The sequence below is a fragment of the Schistocerca gregaria genome, unplaced genomic scaffold (assembly GCF_023897955.1).
Source record: "Schistocerca gregaria isolate iqSchGreg1 unplaced genomic scaffold, iqSchGreg1.2 ptg000855l, whole genome shotgun sequence".
NCBI classification, from domain to species: Eukaryota; Metazoa; Arthropoda; class Insecta; order Orthoptera; family Acrididae; genus Schistocerca; species Schistocerca gregaria.
In genome coordinates, this window is record NW_026062217.1 from 139 (window position 1) to 15515 (window position 15377).

The following is a 15377-nucleotide window of genomic DNA, read 5'->3' on the forward strand; positions in this document are numbered from 1 at the left end:
CCACCACCAAACCCTTCACCATCCACTCTTATGAGGCTCCAACCACAGCCCACCTCCACGGCACCCTCACCGCCACACTCTCGATCGACGCTTTCCGACAACCCCGCATAAGCCCTCAGTTCTTCTCTCTCTCAAAGAATCAAACAAAAAAAAAACGGTACCACGCTCGATTTTGACAGGAATTCCTAATCCCTCTACGAAACTCCTCTTAAAACTTCAAGTCAAGAGACCATCGCCTCTCCGTCCAAATAACGAAACCTCGACGTTCTCGAACCCTTCGACGCAACTCAGAGTCTGTCAGCAAGCCTGCGCTCCCCTCTCCATGAAACCATCTACCCCCCTAAAAAAATATCCTCTGTCGCCCGCGAAAAAAGCGGTACGACCCCTCTCAACGACTCGGACAAGTGGGACCGCCCCTCGCGTACCTTCGAAATACTCTCCCAGGCACCTTTTTCAGCAGGCGGTTGACCATGCGCTCTAAAAGCACCATTTTTGGCCAGGTGCAATAGAGAAAGCCAGCGGACCTTTAAATTGCTCGTGTGGTGTGAATTGATTGAGAAAGAAAAAATATCGGACGGTTCTTTTTTTCCCCTCCTCAACCAATCTTTTACAGCGCGTCGTAGACGCGCTCTGAATACCGTAAACCATCAGTCGCTTCGACTACGATAAACGGTACCTCAAATGCGCCAACACAGAACAAAAAGACTCTTGGAATATCGATACGCGTCAACAACCTTCGAGTACTTTATTATTCAGTGTAACGACAAAACGGGCGGAGACGCCCTCGAATGTCTGAGGTTGTGCCCTCGTTAATGTCTCCAAAATGCCGGATCTGATAAATGCCCGCGCGGCGCGTCGTGAGGAATGTCCCACTCGATAGTGACAAGCGAATAGCGAATGCCAACGCGCTCCCAGATGTATCTAGTCTCAGGACAGGCATCGTTGAATTGGACGGACCAAGTCGAGTTTTCAAGAAGTCTCTCAACGACAAGAAATGTGTCGTCCGTGCGAAGGTTGTTGCTAGGGTGAGACGACCAGAAAGAAACGGAGACAGTCTCTCCACGTCGATAAGACCCTTTCGCGTCAAGATGAACGGATCCGAACCTTAGTCCCTGCGGAACGGAATCAGACAGCCGGTAATCGATAACGGGGAAAGTCCGATAAGGGGGCTTCTCTGGAGAAGCCGACCGAGGCGGTCTGAGGCCCTTGGAGAGTCTATAGACAAGCTGGTAGTAGAGGAATTGATAGGCGTTGAGGGTGAAGGGCCCGAACAAAACAGACGAACCCTCGTATCTCTGAATAGAGTACTCTTCACGAGTAGTCACATAATGAGAATAGGAATTGGCGACGCAAGTAATGATGACAGTAGATCGATCGTTGATCGATCCAGCGTCTCTTAGTGCCTTAAAGATAGATTTACTAAGGCGTCTTCCCGCCATCGTAGTCAGCTCAGCTGGAACCGCGGCGATCCACACTTGCCCTATATTGAACACCTGTAAGGGCAGTATATTCTGAGTGCATTTGGAAGGATTAGTTAGCTTAGAAGTGAACAAAAGAATCGGCTTTGGATAGTGACAAGACACATCTTCTTCGCTGGGAGAAGCGTCAAGAATTTTCGAAAAAAGCCAATTCCAGTAAGCATTTGTATGAGTATCATTAGTCCCCTGGACGAAATTGAAAATGCCCGCTCCGTCCGTCGTGCCAGCACCGAAAGAATCTCCAAGGGCCGATCGACACGTATGTACTGTGGAGTGGACGCCGCTAAACTCAGGAGGAACAGTTACGTTTTCCATGTCGACCCAGATGTGAGAATACCTCACAGGCCCACTCAAAAAGTTGTTGGCAGAATCGTAGTGTCGTTTTGCCTGTAAATATTGTTCATATCCAATAATACGACAATTTTCAAATTGATCTTCGCTCGGACCAACTCCTCGACATGGACGACTGGGCCAGGGACAAGCAGACGTGATTTCGTCGCAAGCTTCTCCGTTCGAGCAGAAAGCACCTTTGACATTGGGCGTCACGTCACCTTCGGCGCATTGAGCGTAGGCAGCCACAAAGGGCCCCTTTCCTGGTAATGCACCCTGATTTCGATCCCTCTCCATCAAATAAGATGCGTATCCCTTATTATCTCCGGAAATCAATGTGTTGGTATTGTTTAAACTAGTCCCGTGTACGGGAAACCACGAAATCATGCCAATCTCCTTCCCCTTGGATCCCTCTGAAAGCTGAGTAAACTTCAAGAACACCATCTCCTTATCAACGTTGTCCTTGTACTGAGCTCTTTCTGATTCCGGATTAGCACAATACGAGGCGGGAGACCGGTTCGCGTTTACGCCTTCAACGTTTCCCTTTTGAATGGCTATAGTTCCAGGACCCAAGCTGTCGTGCGCCCTTCGCACCGATTCGACAATCCCATCGACGATAACGTCAAAGTTCTTCTTGCAAAAACCCAACGTCGACATTTGGTACAAAGAATGATGCGAATAGCCGCCTGGACCCGAATGTGTATGAGTAGCTGCCAACATCACATTATTTTCCCCATACAGACTTCCATACTCTTTCTTCAGTTTTTCCACCACCGCCTCTTTGACTACCTGCGTAATGAAACAAAGGTCCGCGGACACAAATGCGACTCTTCGGTCTTCTTTTGCAATCACGAATGCCCTCGCATACAGACGCATGCTAATCCCAGACGTCTTCTGGAAAAACCTTCCATATCCCATCATAGTGACTTAAGGTGCCCCTCCCAAAAAAAGAAAGAGCCTTAGTTGCCTTTCTCAAACGACGCGTTTCATTAGCCTCCCAGTGTAAACGAAATTTGCGTACCGTCGGCCGCCGGGCCTGTAATGTCATAGATCCCGGACCCTATGAGAAACTGTTCATCTGGAGTTGTCAAGCATGAATGACAGGCGACGCTTGCCGACAAAATTATGACTGCCAGTAAGGCGAACATATGGTTCGTGGTTCGACTCAAATCTATGGCGCGTTAAAAAATTCAAATAATTCTTCAAAAAAAACGCTGAAAGAGAACTAATACTTCAAGCTCTTTTCACCAAATGGCGGGGTATAGCCCTTGTACACACCTCGTCATGAAACGTTAAGGGAAAGCGGTCGGCTCGTACAAAACCCCACGTCTAAATAGAAGTTTTGCATTAAAATCCAAGCTCTTTATTCATCGCTATCCTCGCTTCTTCTGGAGGGAGATGGCGATCTGGACGTTCTTCTCTGAGAGCAGGATTCCGCTGCATCTGAATAAAATTGCGCCGATTCAGGTGAGGGCTCTATGTCATAGCTGATGAGCTGTCGCGGATTTCTGAGGGATACCCTTTCGGAGAGCTCTCCTCGATAACCAGAATCACGGGAAACGGTGGCGGATGTCTGTGTGTCTGTCCTATCGCTGAGAAATTCGGGGGATCGATTTGAATAGCTTCGGCGTTTTTTAGGACCATGGGGAGGACTGAGACTGTCACTTCGATTGGGACTAGAGTGATAGTGGTTTTCTCTAGAATAAGCTCTGCCTCTATACCTCACCCTTTCTCTGTACCCATTACGTCTCCGATCAGTCCCCGGGAGGGCGCATTGACTACCTCTACCGATATTACCACGCCCCTTGACGACTCGCCCCTTAGAATCGATACGAATGCGAGTAGGAAGTTCGCTCAAATTGTCTCGAAATCTAAGAGAACGGCCGTTACGTTCCTGGTCATCTTGAGAGAACCTGGTACGAGACGAATCGGGGGAAGAAGGCGGTGAATGTTTTTTTTTTTGGTTTTCAAAATTCTCAAAAGGGACGTATTCATCTTCTGAGAGTTCTCCACACGCAGAAATTCTGATTGTACGCTCTGGACGATAATTATTAGAAACTATAGTAGGTTCGTTTTCAATGCGACGAAGTACTTGCATGCCTTGTGCCACTTCTCCAAATATCACATGAAGGCCATCCAAATGAGAAGCAGGCGCGCATGTAATGAAAAACTGGGATCCATTCGTATTAGGACCTGCATTAGCCATTGATAATAATCCAGCTCTGGAGTGCTTGAATGTCAAAATTTCATCTTCAAACCTGCCTCCATAGATAGATTCGCCTCCTGTTCCATTGAACTTAGTAAAATCGCCTCCTTGCACCATAAAATTCTTAACAACACGATGTATGATGCTTCCTTGATAGCACAATTTATTCCCAGATTTGCTTGTTCCCTTTTCTCCAGTACATAGCGCCCGAAAGTTTTCTGCTGTTTTAGGCACCAAATCCTTCCACAACGAAAAAACAATTCTTCCAACTGCAATTTGCAGAACAAAAAAAAGCACCCGGTTATTCTCTCAAAATAAAAAAGACCGCCGTTGATCTGGCTGCTTCTTTCTTAATGCGAAAAAGCGTACCATTCTCGTGCTCAATTTCTATGTCAAAATAGCATTGAACTCGCTTCCTCTCCATAATTGTCGTACGCCCCCCCCGATTTTTGCGCAAGACTCCCTCCTCAAAACGATCAAGTAAAGGTTAAATAAGCCCTCTCAGCGAAACCCACTGCAACGCCTAGTTTCAACCAACGATAAACTTTTTTAGCGAAGCAGCCAAACCCGTCCTATACCATCAAATATTTAATTCAACATATCAAAAAAAAAACAGGCGCCTCTTTTTCTTTTAAAGACCCTTTAAAAAAAAAGCACATCTTTCTATTTCCCTTCGTGCACCCTCTGCTTCCGTAGTCGCCCTTCCGCTTCATATCCTTCGAATTCCGGCGGAACAATACCTGACCCCTCCCTCCCAAAAAAAAAATTGTCGGAACTTCTCTTTTTTTTAGTGTATGACCCAAAAATCCAGAAGGATACTATGCACGCTCCTTCTCAGCCGCGAGTAGAGTGCGACTTCTTTTTCACTCTCCGTTTAAATAGTCTAATCAGAACCACTAAAATTATAATAAGAACAAGATTAAGGACCACGTAGATCGTAGGAAACAAGATGACCACCAAATTCGAGTACTCCCTGTTGTCGTAGCTGCTAGACACCGCTCCACTTTCCATCAATCTTCTATTACTGAGGAGGACCTCCCCATTCTGCCCAATTACTCTGGACATGCTTCTCAAGTGGATTAGGAAACTGCTTCTAGCACAATACATGCATCATATACACAAACCAACATCTCGAACTCGAGTACGTGCCAACGTACACTTCTATACAAAATGTCTATCGGATACACAAGTTAGACAGTAGAAAAAGAGTGAGCAGTGGGGCGTGGGTATAGCGAAATGGATAACTGTGACACAATCTCTGAACCCTGTCGTTAAGAATTCAGTTTTTTTTGTGCTCTATCCTGCGAGGCCTTTGAGATGTGTGGAGAACGCTGTATAGACCCACGCGCGTGGAAAATGAAAAAAAATTCTTGTATTTGCTCCGCGCTTTGTTTTATTTCGAAGACAGGAGACTATGATTTTATGACAACTCGGATGAATACGGAAACTCAGTAGGCCACAGATGGCTGTTATGTTGTAGTAGAAGGAACATTGTTTTCTCTGCTCTCCGAGGATTCATCTGCTTGAAATGAGGCTGAGGCTGAGCTATCGTCTAAACCAGATTCATCGCCACCTGTGTCTATGGAAGTGCTCAACTCATTATTGTCATCATTAGTGGCTTGTTGGTCAGAATAGGAGGCGCTGTCAGAGGCAGATGACTGCTGCCTCTCAGTCGTCTTTTCCGCTCGATTGATACGCCTTTGTTCAGTACGACGGGATCCAGATATGCGGATACTGGCTTCACTGCGCTGAGAAATAATAGCGTCACTTGACCGTCTACTTTCATCAAATACCATTTCTTGAAAGTCAGAAACAATAGACACGAGGGTGGACAGATCGCTTTCGGCTTTGATGATGCTGATGATATCGGTCATAGGCAAATAACACTTGCATCGTCTTTTATTGCGTCCAAGCCCAGATACAATGGATCTCAATCCGTTGATAGATAGGCCATTGTCGTCAAACCGGATATACTGAAGCCCATAATTAATTTGGAGTAGTTTGCCTAGGGTACCGGCGAGTTCATCTCCACATTGATTCTTAGATATATCCAGGTAGTTGAGAGTACGGTTGTTGCTGAGAGAGCAGACAAATGGTAGGAGGTCGCCCTTGAGTGCCGATTTGGCGTTCCCAGCAATTTGTAGAGCCTTGATTGCCTTCTTTTCCACAAACGAACTAATAGCTGATACAAGGCCGAGTCTGTCTCTAGATTTCTTAGTGAAGACACGATTCAAACGGAGGTCTTCTAGTTTCGGCCATTTGAGGAGAGTTTCGAGTATGTCTATGACCTCTTCGTCTGAAAGATCATTGTCGGATATATCCAATTTCTTTATGTTGGCGCAATGTTGCAGCGGGTAGTTTTTGATTAAATAGTGAATTATGTTGTTGAGGTCCGAGAGGAAGAGACTAGTTAGACAAGAGAAAGAGTTCAGGAAGTTCAGGAAGTCTTGCTGCGCTTTTTGATGGGCCTTGCACTGTGAGACATTGAGCGTCTGCAGAGTAGAGTTCTCTGAAGCGGGGAGAGCGTTAGAGAGAACCAAGTTGGTCCCGGAGGCGTTGAGTAAAACAAGTTGTGTGGCCGAAGAAAGAAGGGCGCTCAACTGTTTACTCGCATCAGGGCTATCAAGGACATTGTTCGCGAGATAGAGGTTCTGAAGTGTCAAACATATCCTTTCGTTCTGGTGAAGGGCTTCTAATAACACGGCCGATCCGCGTTTGCTAAGATTACAGGAAGACAAGTCAAGGTAGATAAGGCAATGAAACTGTCCTATGGCACTGGCTAATTTTTCTGCTGCTTTGTCATCAATGCTATTATTGGATATGTCAAGGTAATTGAGATTAAGAACATCGTTGAGGAGAAAGGCTTCAGCGAGTGCGATGAATCCAGCGGAGGAAGCGCCGATGTTGCTGATCTTCAACTGTCTCAGATTTTTATTCGTCTTGAAGATATTTGACAAAATAATAAGCCCATCATTGCCGAGCCGTAGATTATCGCATTGGATACCACTAAACCAGATATTATAGCTCATGGCCAACGTGAGCGCCTTGAAATCCTCATTTGGTAATCTGTCCTTGCGAATGCACTCGGAGAAGACCAATTCTCGAATAAATCCGTAATGGAAGATGTTCCTAATAGACCAGATCAAATCCTCAGATATCGGCGCGTCCAAATAGTCAGTCGCGACTCTATATGCCCTCAAGAGTCCACAGCAGTCCTCGGTAGTGCCCGTATCTTCGATAAAGCTTTTAATAAGTCGTAGCCTCTCCGGATCCATTCTGAAGGGGATAAAGTTATCCGGAGCACCGATAAAGTTGTAATCGATCTTTCTCTGAATATGATATATGGCCATATCTATATCCCAAGACGCGCTTGTCAAGGGACTAAGCTGGACTTCGGAATGAGTACGAGTAATCGCACTTGAATAGATAAACACCAAACTCGTAGAATTGAGAGACGTGACGGACTCCAGATTGTAATAATGAATGTCTGTGTCTAATTTTCCACCCTTGGAAAACAGATAGATACGATTGCTACCAACACACAGGATCACCTCGACCTTGGACTTATTGACAGTTTTGAGCAGTCTGCAAAAATAGCAAGATCCCACATCCTCGCGGCGAACTTGCATGTACGAGTCGATCAACTGCTTTTCGGACGTGGTCATTTCCGGACGGGGCAAGACACGGGGATGAAATGTGCCCAGAGGCGACTTTAATTCCATTTCCATGTCCTTACTTGGAAAGATGTTCTCGCACTCTGTCACCAAGCGCTCCATTGTTCTGTTGCTAGATGTAGCGCATACCATCTCATCCATGCCAGGGGGCGTTCGGAACAGTGACGGAGCAATGGCCACGCTCAAATTAGATACGTCCATCTTATTGGATGACGATTTCTTACTTATCTTCAAGAAAAACCTCATGAGAAACCCCAATGTGATTCTATTCGCCGGTCCGATTTCCTGAACCAGTTCTTTCAACACTGCCGCTGCTTCTCCAACATCATCTATTGTATTTGTGGCAAAAAACTTATGAACCATGCAAGTAGGAATGATAGGATGTTTTAACTCGCGAAGATAGCCTTTCAAAAGAGAAGCCAGCGTTGGTACATCTTGACCCTCCAAAAGAGGTTCATCCCCTCTCAAATATTCGTTTCGAATGTTCCCCAGCAAAGATTGGCTCCCAGGAAGTCGGAACATGCCCTCTGTCTCCGCCTTCGGTTCTAGCAACTTTACTATATAGTAAACAAACCGGGGCACCCATTGGTTTGTCTTCATAGACGAGTCTAGTACAGAGTGATCTATCAGCTTGGGACTCGCCTCAGCCAACACATCTGCCACACGTTCCATCCATCCTTCAGCTTCTTCAACCTTTAGAAACCCGAAGACAAAGGTGTTCTTGTCCTTTTTTAACGTTACTTGACATGGAGGGATGTCTAAATCTTTCTTCTTTTTCTTCTTATAGGTCAAGGTCCATCCACCCCCTAAATTCACTAGCTCTTGGGGAAGGGACTGGACTCCGTTTTGGCACATGAACATTTACCAAGAATTGCAGAAAAGAGAACAGCCACAGAATGACGGCAAATACATTTCGCCGCCACAGTACACAATTATCTCCTCAGTTAACCATGTTGTATCTGTTTTACACACGTACATACACATACAACACACACCCTATCTGACATAATACGTACATCTTCCTCGTTGTTAAAATACCAAAATCTACCGCTGCCTAGATACGCATGTACAAACACGAACTTCTTCTTTGCCTCGAATGTGCTCGAACTCTTGAGCCGAACCACTTCATAATGCAAATTCACCAGCTTCGTAATTCAGTTAGAAGGGCGGCTACACGAAAATAAGTGTACTAACACTCGGCATGTATCCCCTGCATCCTCTCCTTCACCAGCGAGTTCAGCAAATTCTCTCTTCTCAAACGTCGTGTGTCACCCTCCTCCATCTAAATATGTCTAAAGAGGGGCTTCAGCGTTCATAGATTAGAACGGTACCTCAATGTTATCATAGTCGACGGAAGATGTCATAGCACATAGATCTACCACTTCTAAGCCTACGTATTAACTAATTTTAGTCAAGTATGCTTGCCGAAATTCTCTAAAAGAATTATTTTGTTGGGCAAAAAAATGTGAAAAAATCGGGTCCGAGAGAGCTGGAGACCATCCTTATCGCGCTCGAACTTTCGAGCATACATATTTTAAGACATGTAGTCCGAAAAAGGGTACGCTGTCGGCATCAAAAACAGCAAAAAAGATTGTAGGAGACCTGCTAGTTAGAATTTATCTTTCTATGGTAAAAATGGAGCCATCAGAAAAAAATGGATCTGGAATGAGAAGCCCCTTTTGCGAATTTGTCAAGGGAAAAAGTTTATCTAATGCTGCACGAGTCGATTTAGCATAGAGCGCTAAACAGAAGGGTGCCATGAGTGGCACATACATACTATCTCTGTATAAAAAAAAACAGATCTCTTTTCACTACAAATCATGTCAAGCTTATATGCAGCCAACTTACCTGTCTCAGATCAGGGGCATTCGGAAAGAAAATTGCCGGGAGTTGCGTTTTGTAGTGAACATTTCGTAACCGAGGCTTCGTGTGATTCAGAGATGATAAACACTCACGTGACTATAGAACCCTTGCCCGATCAACGTATATTGCATTTTTCAGATGATGGACAAGAAGTAATTGAAAAGTAAGACAATACATGTGTGCTTTTTTTCTCCCTATCGAATGAGAGACTGCCCACGGTGATTGTTGTCCTCGAAATCTTTTTTTCATCGATTAACGTGTGTGTGCATGATCCGTATTCGACATCTCTAGAGGCGCAACGCCCGAGTCGAGCTTTGTCGAGTCCGTCAGGGCTGTTTATTCGAACAGGCCCAAGCAAGTCATGGATGGGAGAGATGATTTCTACACGTCCGTTCGGGACAATACCTAGTACGTCGTCTTTGGGATGCGAGTTGGTAGAGGAAAGTGCAATGACTTTTACGCAAGAAAAAAGTGATATATGTTCAATGAGATGAGAGGTAATTGTGGCGTCTGTACGCAGGTCTGTGTCGTATCATGTATAACCACATCTCGCGCCAATTCACATTAAAAGGAATTTTTATACGAGTACGTATTGATTAATAGGATTTATGAGAAAAGTAAGGCTCTAGGTGAGTTGGAAGGTATGATAGCCTTCGTCGATATGCTATTGAACGAGAAGCTGGCCATAGATAGGGGGATAAAGCCTCCTCTCCCTGATTCCGTTCGGGTTGATGCATTAGTATCTAACTATATGGCGAAAAAAAGGGTACGCGTCGTATGGACATGATTGCGATATGAGGGAGAATGAGGATGCGCAAATTACAGATTTAGGGTTTGAAATTTTTCTTAATCGGCGTAGAACTGAAGAAGGGATGGGGATACGTCTCTCGTCGGACATCTAGACGGCTTGAATGGGGCAGTCTTTTTTACATGAGGAAAAGACGACTCATTAACTATGATGCATCCACTCTTTTTGTATCCACGTCTGTCAGTTTCAATTGGACGACTCAGAGACGACCTAGCTTCATTGAAGTATTTTGTACAAAAATGGTTACTGTGTGTCGACTAACGGCTCTTTTTTTTGGGTGCACGTCACCACACGGTAATATAGCAACTTACACTGGTATCAAAGCAACTGTCTGAAGCTATGCACGAGCTGAAAGATGTGATTGAAAAGGAGAATATCTTTTGCCAGCAAGTATGGAGACTGAGAAAACAAGGGTGGCAGTTACGTCCTTCTTATGGGCGTACTTCATATCCGTCTTTTGAGGTTGAGCTGGAATTAAAGGACTCGGCTATTCCAATCAAAAAGACAAAGGAAGGCAATGTATGTATAGAGGTCAAGGCTGAACTGGCAATGAATGCGCTGGAAATTGGTATTTTACACAAGCAAGGCTACTATTGTTCTAGACAATCTAATCACGCTTACCTTGATGAATTGCTTTATTTACAAAATGAAGAGCTTCGGTCGAGCAAAACGGGTGAATTTCGTGCAGAAGGCGTTGAACAAGTTAATCAACTCCTTCGTATGTCCTCTGCGAGTGTGGCTACTCTATGCCTCCCTCGTAAACTCCTTGATGAATATCGATCTAATGAAACTCGTTGTCGAACAGATTCCAATTTTCCTCTCTCAGAAGTCGGCGGAACTGACTTGCGCTTGTTCTTCGAACTTCCCTATGACCAAAACACCTATTTTATTCAAGTCGCCCAAGAAAGTCATGAAGATAGCTCAAATTCTATTTGTTCTCCTTCAGCGTCTTGTCTTTACCATCCTCCATCCCTTCATCAATTGAAACTATGCACTATTCACGGCGTCCTCCTCATATCCGTTCATCATGCCCTCCTATTTCAGCATCGCTCTCTCCGACTACACTATTCCCAGTGGCCCCTATATCAAAAAAACAAAAAACCACCATCTTCCAATTCCGTACCCCCCCTTCAACTCATCATCCTCACCACTTATCATCTTAAACAAGTTCTAGAAACTATGCTCCTCCTTGACCATCTCGTCTATTCCTTGAATCACTTCTCCCACCTGGACACTGCATTTGTCCATTGGAACTCCACTTACTTCTTTACCCATTCCTCCTTCTGCTTCTCTCTCTCCGATTTCCATCTCGCCGCTTCCATTCAACGCGGCGTCATCCACCTATCCTCCTTCCATACCCTCCTCGAACCCCACATTCTCATCCAACACATCGTTCATCGCCTAATCACCCACATTCTAAAACGTGTCTATCGCACTATTGTCTCCCTCCTCGGTCCTTCCCACGTTAGCCTCACTTTTAACCGTGTCGACTTCCCTCTCGGCACATCGCACCCCGTTCTTTGTTCCAACCTTTCTCCCCCTGAACCACTCTACTGGGCATCTTTCTTCGTTCAACCCACCTCCAGTTACCTATTGGTCCAGCTCTTCATCCGTAAATCCGCCGACCTGAGCCTTTCTATCCCTCCCTCTGAACCTTCCATCTGGCCACAACTAACCGGCCACACCTATCTCGACAAACTCACTGGACTCATTCTCCAATGTAAACAACACAAAAATCCCTTTATACCCCCTCCTTCCCACCGATGATCTATCTAACTCTCCCTGTCTATGAATATGCAATCCTATAAATCGCACTGCTGACACAATTCAGATAAACACAAACACATCACGACGCCGAACCGTACAATCAGCTGCGCACATATGCTAATCTCAATAGTCTACATAACTTGAAGAATTCCAGTCCTAGCGTGGCGCGAACTAAAAGTATATCCAAAATTACACATTAATTGACAACATGCAAAAAACATGTATACATATTAGACTTGAAAATATCATTCACGTTGCACCTCTATTTTATCTGATATTGGTATTTTGCTATTATCTATTGCGTTGGTCTGCTACCTGTACACCCTATTGACAAACATAGTACTTTATTGCTTGCAGCCGACCTTTGTTTTTTCACCTCGCTGGAATCGCTGCCTCTGCTTTTTGACAGATTGAACCTATATGCATCATTTTTTTCTGTGGCACGTTTTCCTTTAAACAGTTTTGCCTAATTCCTTCAGTCTGGATAATATTCTCGGCATCTGAGCACTTTCTATAATCATAAATAATTTAGACATTTTGGTGAATCTCCCCAAGGTCCAGATTTTAGAATCGTTGAATTTTTTGATCCTTATGCTGTGTTCTAAAAGGGCGTGTTCTCTGTATATCTCGTCTTCGATTTTGTAGTACTCATAAATCGAATCGCTTGTGGAGGATTTTGATGCGCCGCCATTCGGATTTTCACTGGGTAAATGCCTAGATCTCTTCGCAATCGGCTGCATCGAGCTCGTCTGCTCAAGCTCTTCCGCGTCCTTGTATCTGGTTGTCAGAATTAGATAGTAATCAAACGTCTCGCCCAAATTAGAGACTTCCTGAATCGTAACTAAATTCATCGGTGGGCCTAATTTGTGTGGCAAGTTGCAGATTCGCTCAGACACGATCAGCGCCAATTTGGCATTTGCATCTTCTAAAATTCTTTTCCATTCCTCGTATCGGCTCGAGTTAAGCACTTTCCCGTGCACATACTTCAAGATAGACCGAATGCATGACTTCTCCCAATGTGTCCTGCACGAAATCACAGTCATGAAGCCAAACAAATCCTCCTGTCCTTCTACCACAATAGCAGAACCAATTTTTTCCTTTTGCTCTATGATCAGCTGTGCGAGCTCAGAAACGTTAAAACTGACGTCCACTAAGTAAGACTTGAGAAAAACTTTGATCATATAGTAGTCATCATTGCTAATCTGTTCTAAGGAAAATTCGGCCTCCAAACCTTCCTCACCCCACTATTTTAGTCGATGTTCGCACATTCAGTCGAAAGGAGAAGACGAGGTCAGAAGAAAATGTTATAGCATGGTAGCACAAAAACTTTCCAGCACAGAAACTGTAGCTAAAATGCATAGTAGGAGCGCCCTATACCGACAAATTCCGCAGCTCAAAGCGCGATTGGCCCTTTACAATTCATGCTGTTGCCCTTTTGGTGCAGGTGCAATCCGGAAAGAAAGAAGCAAAATACGTGCCCATTAGGCACTCTACTTCTCTGTGCTAGTATATTTCTCTTGCACTTGATAGCTTCTTTCATTGCACGACACTCTCGTATACGAAAAATTGAACATAAATATAAAATCACCGCAGTCCATAGATGTTTAAAATTCAGACTGCATGTTTCTGTCAAGAAAATAGAACAAATACATTCACATCGGGTCTCGTCACAATCAAACTGATGGTATTCAGCGGACCCTTCCGCTCAGCTAGCGCATGCCTCGGGTTGTTCAATATACCCATGGCTCGCTTCGCTTGAAAATCAAAATGAAGCCTGTTCCTAGATAAAAAACCCCGCATTGTAATTTTTTTGTCCTCTGACACAAATGCTCCATACCGCTTCTTGTTCTTCTTTTCTTCTATTCTTACTAGTAGATGAGCCACCTTTCACGCCAAAAGCATCTGCACCTATTTTTATCTTCCTCGCTGCCATCTCCACTTCTAATGCCTTCTCTCTAACGGCGGTACCTGCATTCCCTACCAATGGCCTATGGCTTACTCCCTCGTTCAGGTCTGTCCCTACGTATTTCCTTACATCCGAAGACCATCCGCTTCCCCTAGAGACACCAGCCATCGCAGACCAGAGTTTGTTTGAGAGAAATCGATTAAGAGCCCCTTGTTATAAAAAATTTTTAATTTTTTTTAGCATATGCCATTTCTCCCCCTTCTCACGTTTAGTCTATCTACTTTCCCTCGCTCTACTTCTTCATGCATCATGGATGGCACAGAATTTACTCCAGACGTCATAAATATCGAAGAAGTACGCCAAAAAAGCTAATTTTACGTCATTCTCACCTCTGCACCAGCCTTGCGAACAAGAATATCCAGTACAACAACCTTTTCTCTTTCTTTCTTCTCACTCTACTTGTAAAAGGTCCTCGCCCGCGCAGAACATCATATACTTTGTTTTATACAGAGCCTTGTACCTGTATCTAAAGCTTATAAGCGATCTCCATCTAAAAGCAATAGGGCAAAAAGTAAGCGCCGTCCTTTACCTTGGCCGCCAGCCGACGATTTTTCCATTCATCCAGCCGTTCATCGAGTCCTCGCACCATCGAAGCGTGCAATTCACAAAGAAGACACTCTCATTCAGGCAAGGAATCCCTTTGCATCACCATTGTCCCCTTCAATGTTTCTTTTAGATTCTTCAACGAAGACCCCTGCATCAGCTAACTCCTCTCACACACCCATACCTGCGCACTTATCTGAGTCCAACTGCAAACTCTCAAACATCCATTCGAAACAGCATACGCTTCAAACTGTGTCGATCCAGTTTCATATCCTTTACGAACTCTACAGCAAGCTCCATCCTTACAAATTCTATCTTCAACCTCCTGTCACCGAAAGTCTCCGCCAAATTTATTATTCCATGAAACATTTCCCTAGTCTTCAAAATCTCGATTGCTTTGGTGCCCTCCATATCAAAGGACAATCTGTCACTGATAGTGCCATTGATTCTCTCTCCAATGTTCTGCACGTTCCCAGATATATGCTCGGCGTTTCTGCGGAGCCTAGGGGCAAACTCTACGCAAACTTTCTCAATTCTCATCATTATATCAGAATTACCCCGGAACTTGTCTTGCACCTCCAATCAAATCTGACCACTATTCCTCATTCCTGGCCAAAACTAGGCCATATTCTCGTCGTGGAAAAAGAAGGCATTTTTGATTATCTAATACGCACTTCCTTTTTACTCAAACTCAATCAAAATTCTATTCTCATCTGCTCTCACGGATATCCAGACCTTCTCA

The 15377-nt window shown here is 44.5% G+C and overlaps 5 protein-coding genes across 5 annotated transcripts; 1 reads left to right on the top strand and 4 right to left on the bottom strand.

Annotated features, from left to right (window-relative positions):
* Positions 1–716: 716 nt before the first annotated feature.
* Positions 717–2977, bottom strand: LOC126323261 (neutral ceramidase-like). Its single transcript, XM_049994642.1, has 2 exons — positions 2830–2977; positions 717–2734 (listed from the first exon to the last, which is right to left on the bottom strand). The coding sequence occupies exons 1-2, from the start codon at positions 2954–2956 to the stop codon at positions 810–812; spliced, it is 2052 nt and encodes a 683-aa protein (XP_049850599.1). The 5' UTR covers positions 2957–2977; the 3' UTR covers positions 717–809.
* Positions 2978–3148: 171 nt separating this feature from the next.
* On the bottom strand, positions 3149–4604 carry LOC126323263 (uncharacterized). Its single transcript, XM_049994643.1, has 2 exons — positions 4384–4604; positions 3149–4283 (listed from the first exon to the last, which is right to left on the bottom strand). Exons 1-2 carry the CDS (start codon positions 4436–4438, stop codon positions 3172–3174), a joined length of 1167 nt encoding a protein of 388 aa, XP_049850600.1. The 5' UTR covers positions 4439–4604; the 3' UTR covers positions 3149–3171.
* A 721-nt stretch (positions 4605–5325) lies between these two features.
* On the bottom strand, positions 5326–9111 carry LOC126323260 (rho GTPase-activating protein gacW-like). The gene is made up of 3 exons (XM_049994641.1): positions 9020–9111; positions 8705–8833; positions 5326–8522 (listed from the first exon to the last, which is right to left on the bottom strand). Exons 1-3 carry the CDS (start codon positions 9050–9052, stop codon positions 5484–5486), a joined length of 3201 nt encoding a protein of 1066 aa, XP_049850598.1. The 5' UTR covers positions 9053–9111; the 3' UTR covers positions 5326–5483.
* A 250-nt stretch (positions 9112–9361) lies between these two features.
* LOC126323264 (uncharacterized) lies at positions 9362–12369 on the top strand. The gene is made up of 4 exons (XM_049994644.1): positions 9362–9714; positions 9843–9959; positions 10170–10317; positions 10663–12369. The coding sequence occupies exons 1-4, from the start codon at positions 9509–9511 to the stop codon at positions 12124–12126; spliced, it is 1935 nt and encodes a 644-aa protein (XP_049850601.1). The 5' UTR covers positions 9362–9508; the 3' UTR covers positions 12127–12369.
* On the bottom strand, positions 12284–14278 carry LOC126323265 (uncharacterized). Its single transcript, XM_049994645.1, has 2 exons — positions 13964–14278; positions 12284–13370 (listed from the first exon to the last, which is right to left on the bottom strand). The coding sequence occupies exons 1-2, from the start codon at positions 14198–14200 to the stop codon at positions 12579–12581; spliced, it is 1029 nt and encodes a 342-aa protein (XP_049850602.1). The 5' UTR covers positions 14201–14278; the 3' UTR covers positions 12284–12578.
* Positions 14279–15377: the final 1099 nt, after the last annotated feature.

Excerpts from the sequence above, each read along its gene's own strand:
- LOC126323261 (XM_049994642.1), bottom strand. The coding sequence starts at position 2,956 with ATGTTCGCCTTACTGGCAGTCATAATTTTGTCGGCAAGCGTCGCCTGT. Across the intron at positions 2,735-2,829 it reads TACAGGCCCGGCGGCCGACG|TCACTATGATGGGATATGGA; the intron begins GTACGCAAATTT and ends GGGCACCTTAAG.
- LOC126323263 (XM_049994643.1), bottom strand. The coding sequence starts at position 4,438 with ATGGAGAGGAAGCGAGTTCAATGCTATTTTGACATAGAAATTGAGCAC. Across the intron at positions 4,284-4,383 it reads AGAAATTGAGCACGAGAATG|TTGGAAGAATTGTTTTTTCG; the intron begins GTACGCTTTTTC and ends TGCAAATTGCAG.
- LOC126323260 (XM_049994641.1), bottom strand. The coding sequence starts at position 9,052 with ATGACATCTTCCGTCGACTATGATAACATTGAG. Across the intron at positions 8,834-9,019 it reads TCGACTATGATAACATTGAG|CTGGTGAATTTGCATTATGA; the intron begins GTACCGTTCTAA and ends TGAATTACGAAG. Across the intron at positions 8,523-8,704 it reads ATTTTAACAACGAGGAAGAT|TCCCTTCCCCAAGAGCTAGT; the intron begins GTACGTATTATG and ends AACGGAGTCCAG.
- LOC126323264 (XM_049994644.1), top strand. The coding sequence starts at position 9,509 with ATGTCAAGCTTATATGCAGCCAACTTACCTGTCTCAGATCAGGGGCAT. Across the intron at positions 9,960-10,169 it reads TCCGTTCGGGACAATACCTA|TAAGGCTCTAGGTGAGTTGG; the intron begins GTACGTCGTCTT and ends TTATGAGAAAAG. Across the intron at positions 10,318-10,662 it reads ACTATATGGCGAAAAAAAGG|CAACTTACACTGGTATCAAA; the intron begins GTACGCGTCGTA and ends ACGGTAATATAG.
- LOC126323265 (XM_049994645.1), bottom strand. The coding sequence starts at position 14,200 with ATGGCTGGTGTCTCTAGGGGAAGCGGATGGTCTTCGGATGTAAGGAAA. Across the intron at positions 13,371-13,963 it reads GAAAAGAAGAACAAGAAGCG|TGGGGTGAGGAAGGTTTGGA; the intron begins GTATGGAGCATT and ends CGACTAAAATAG.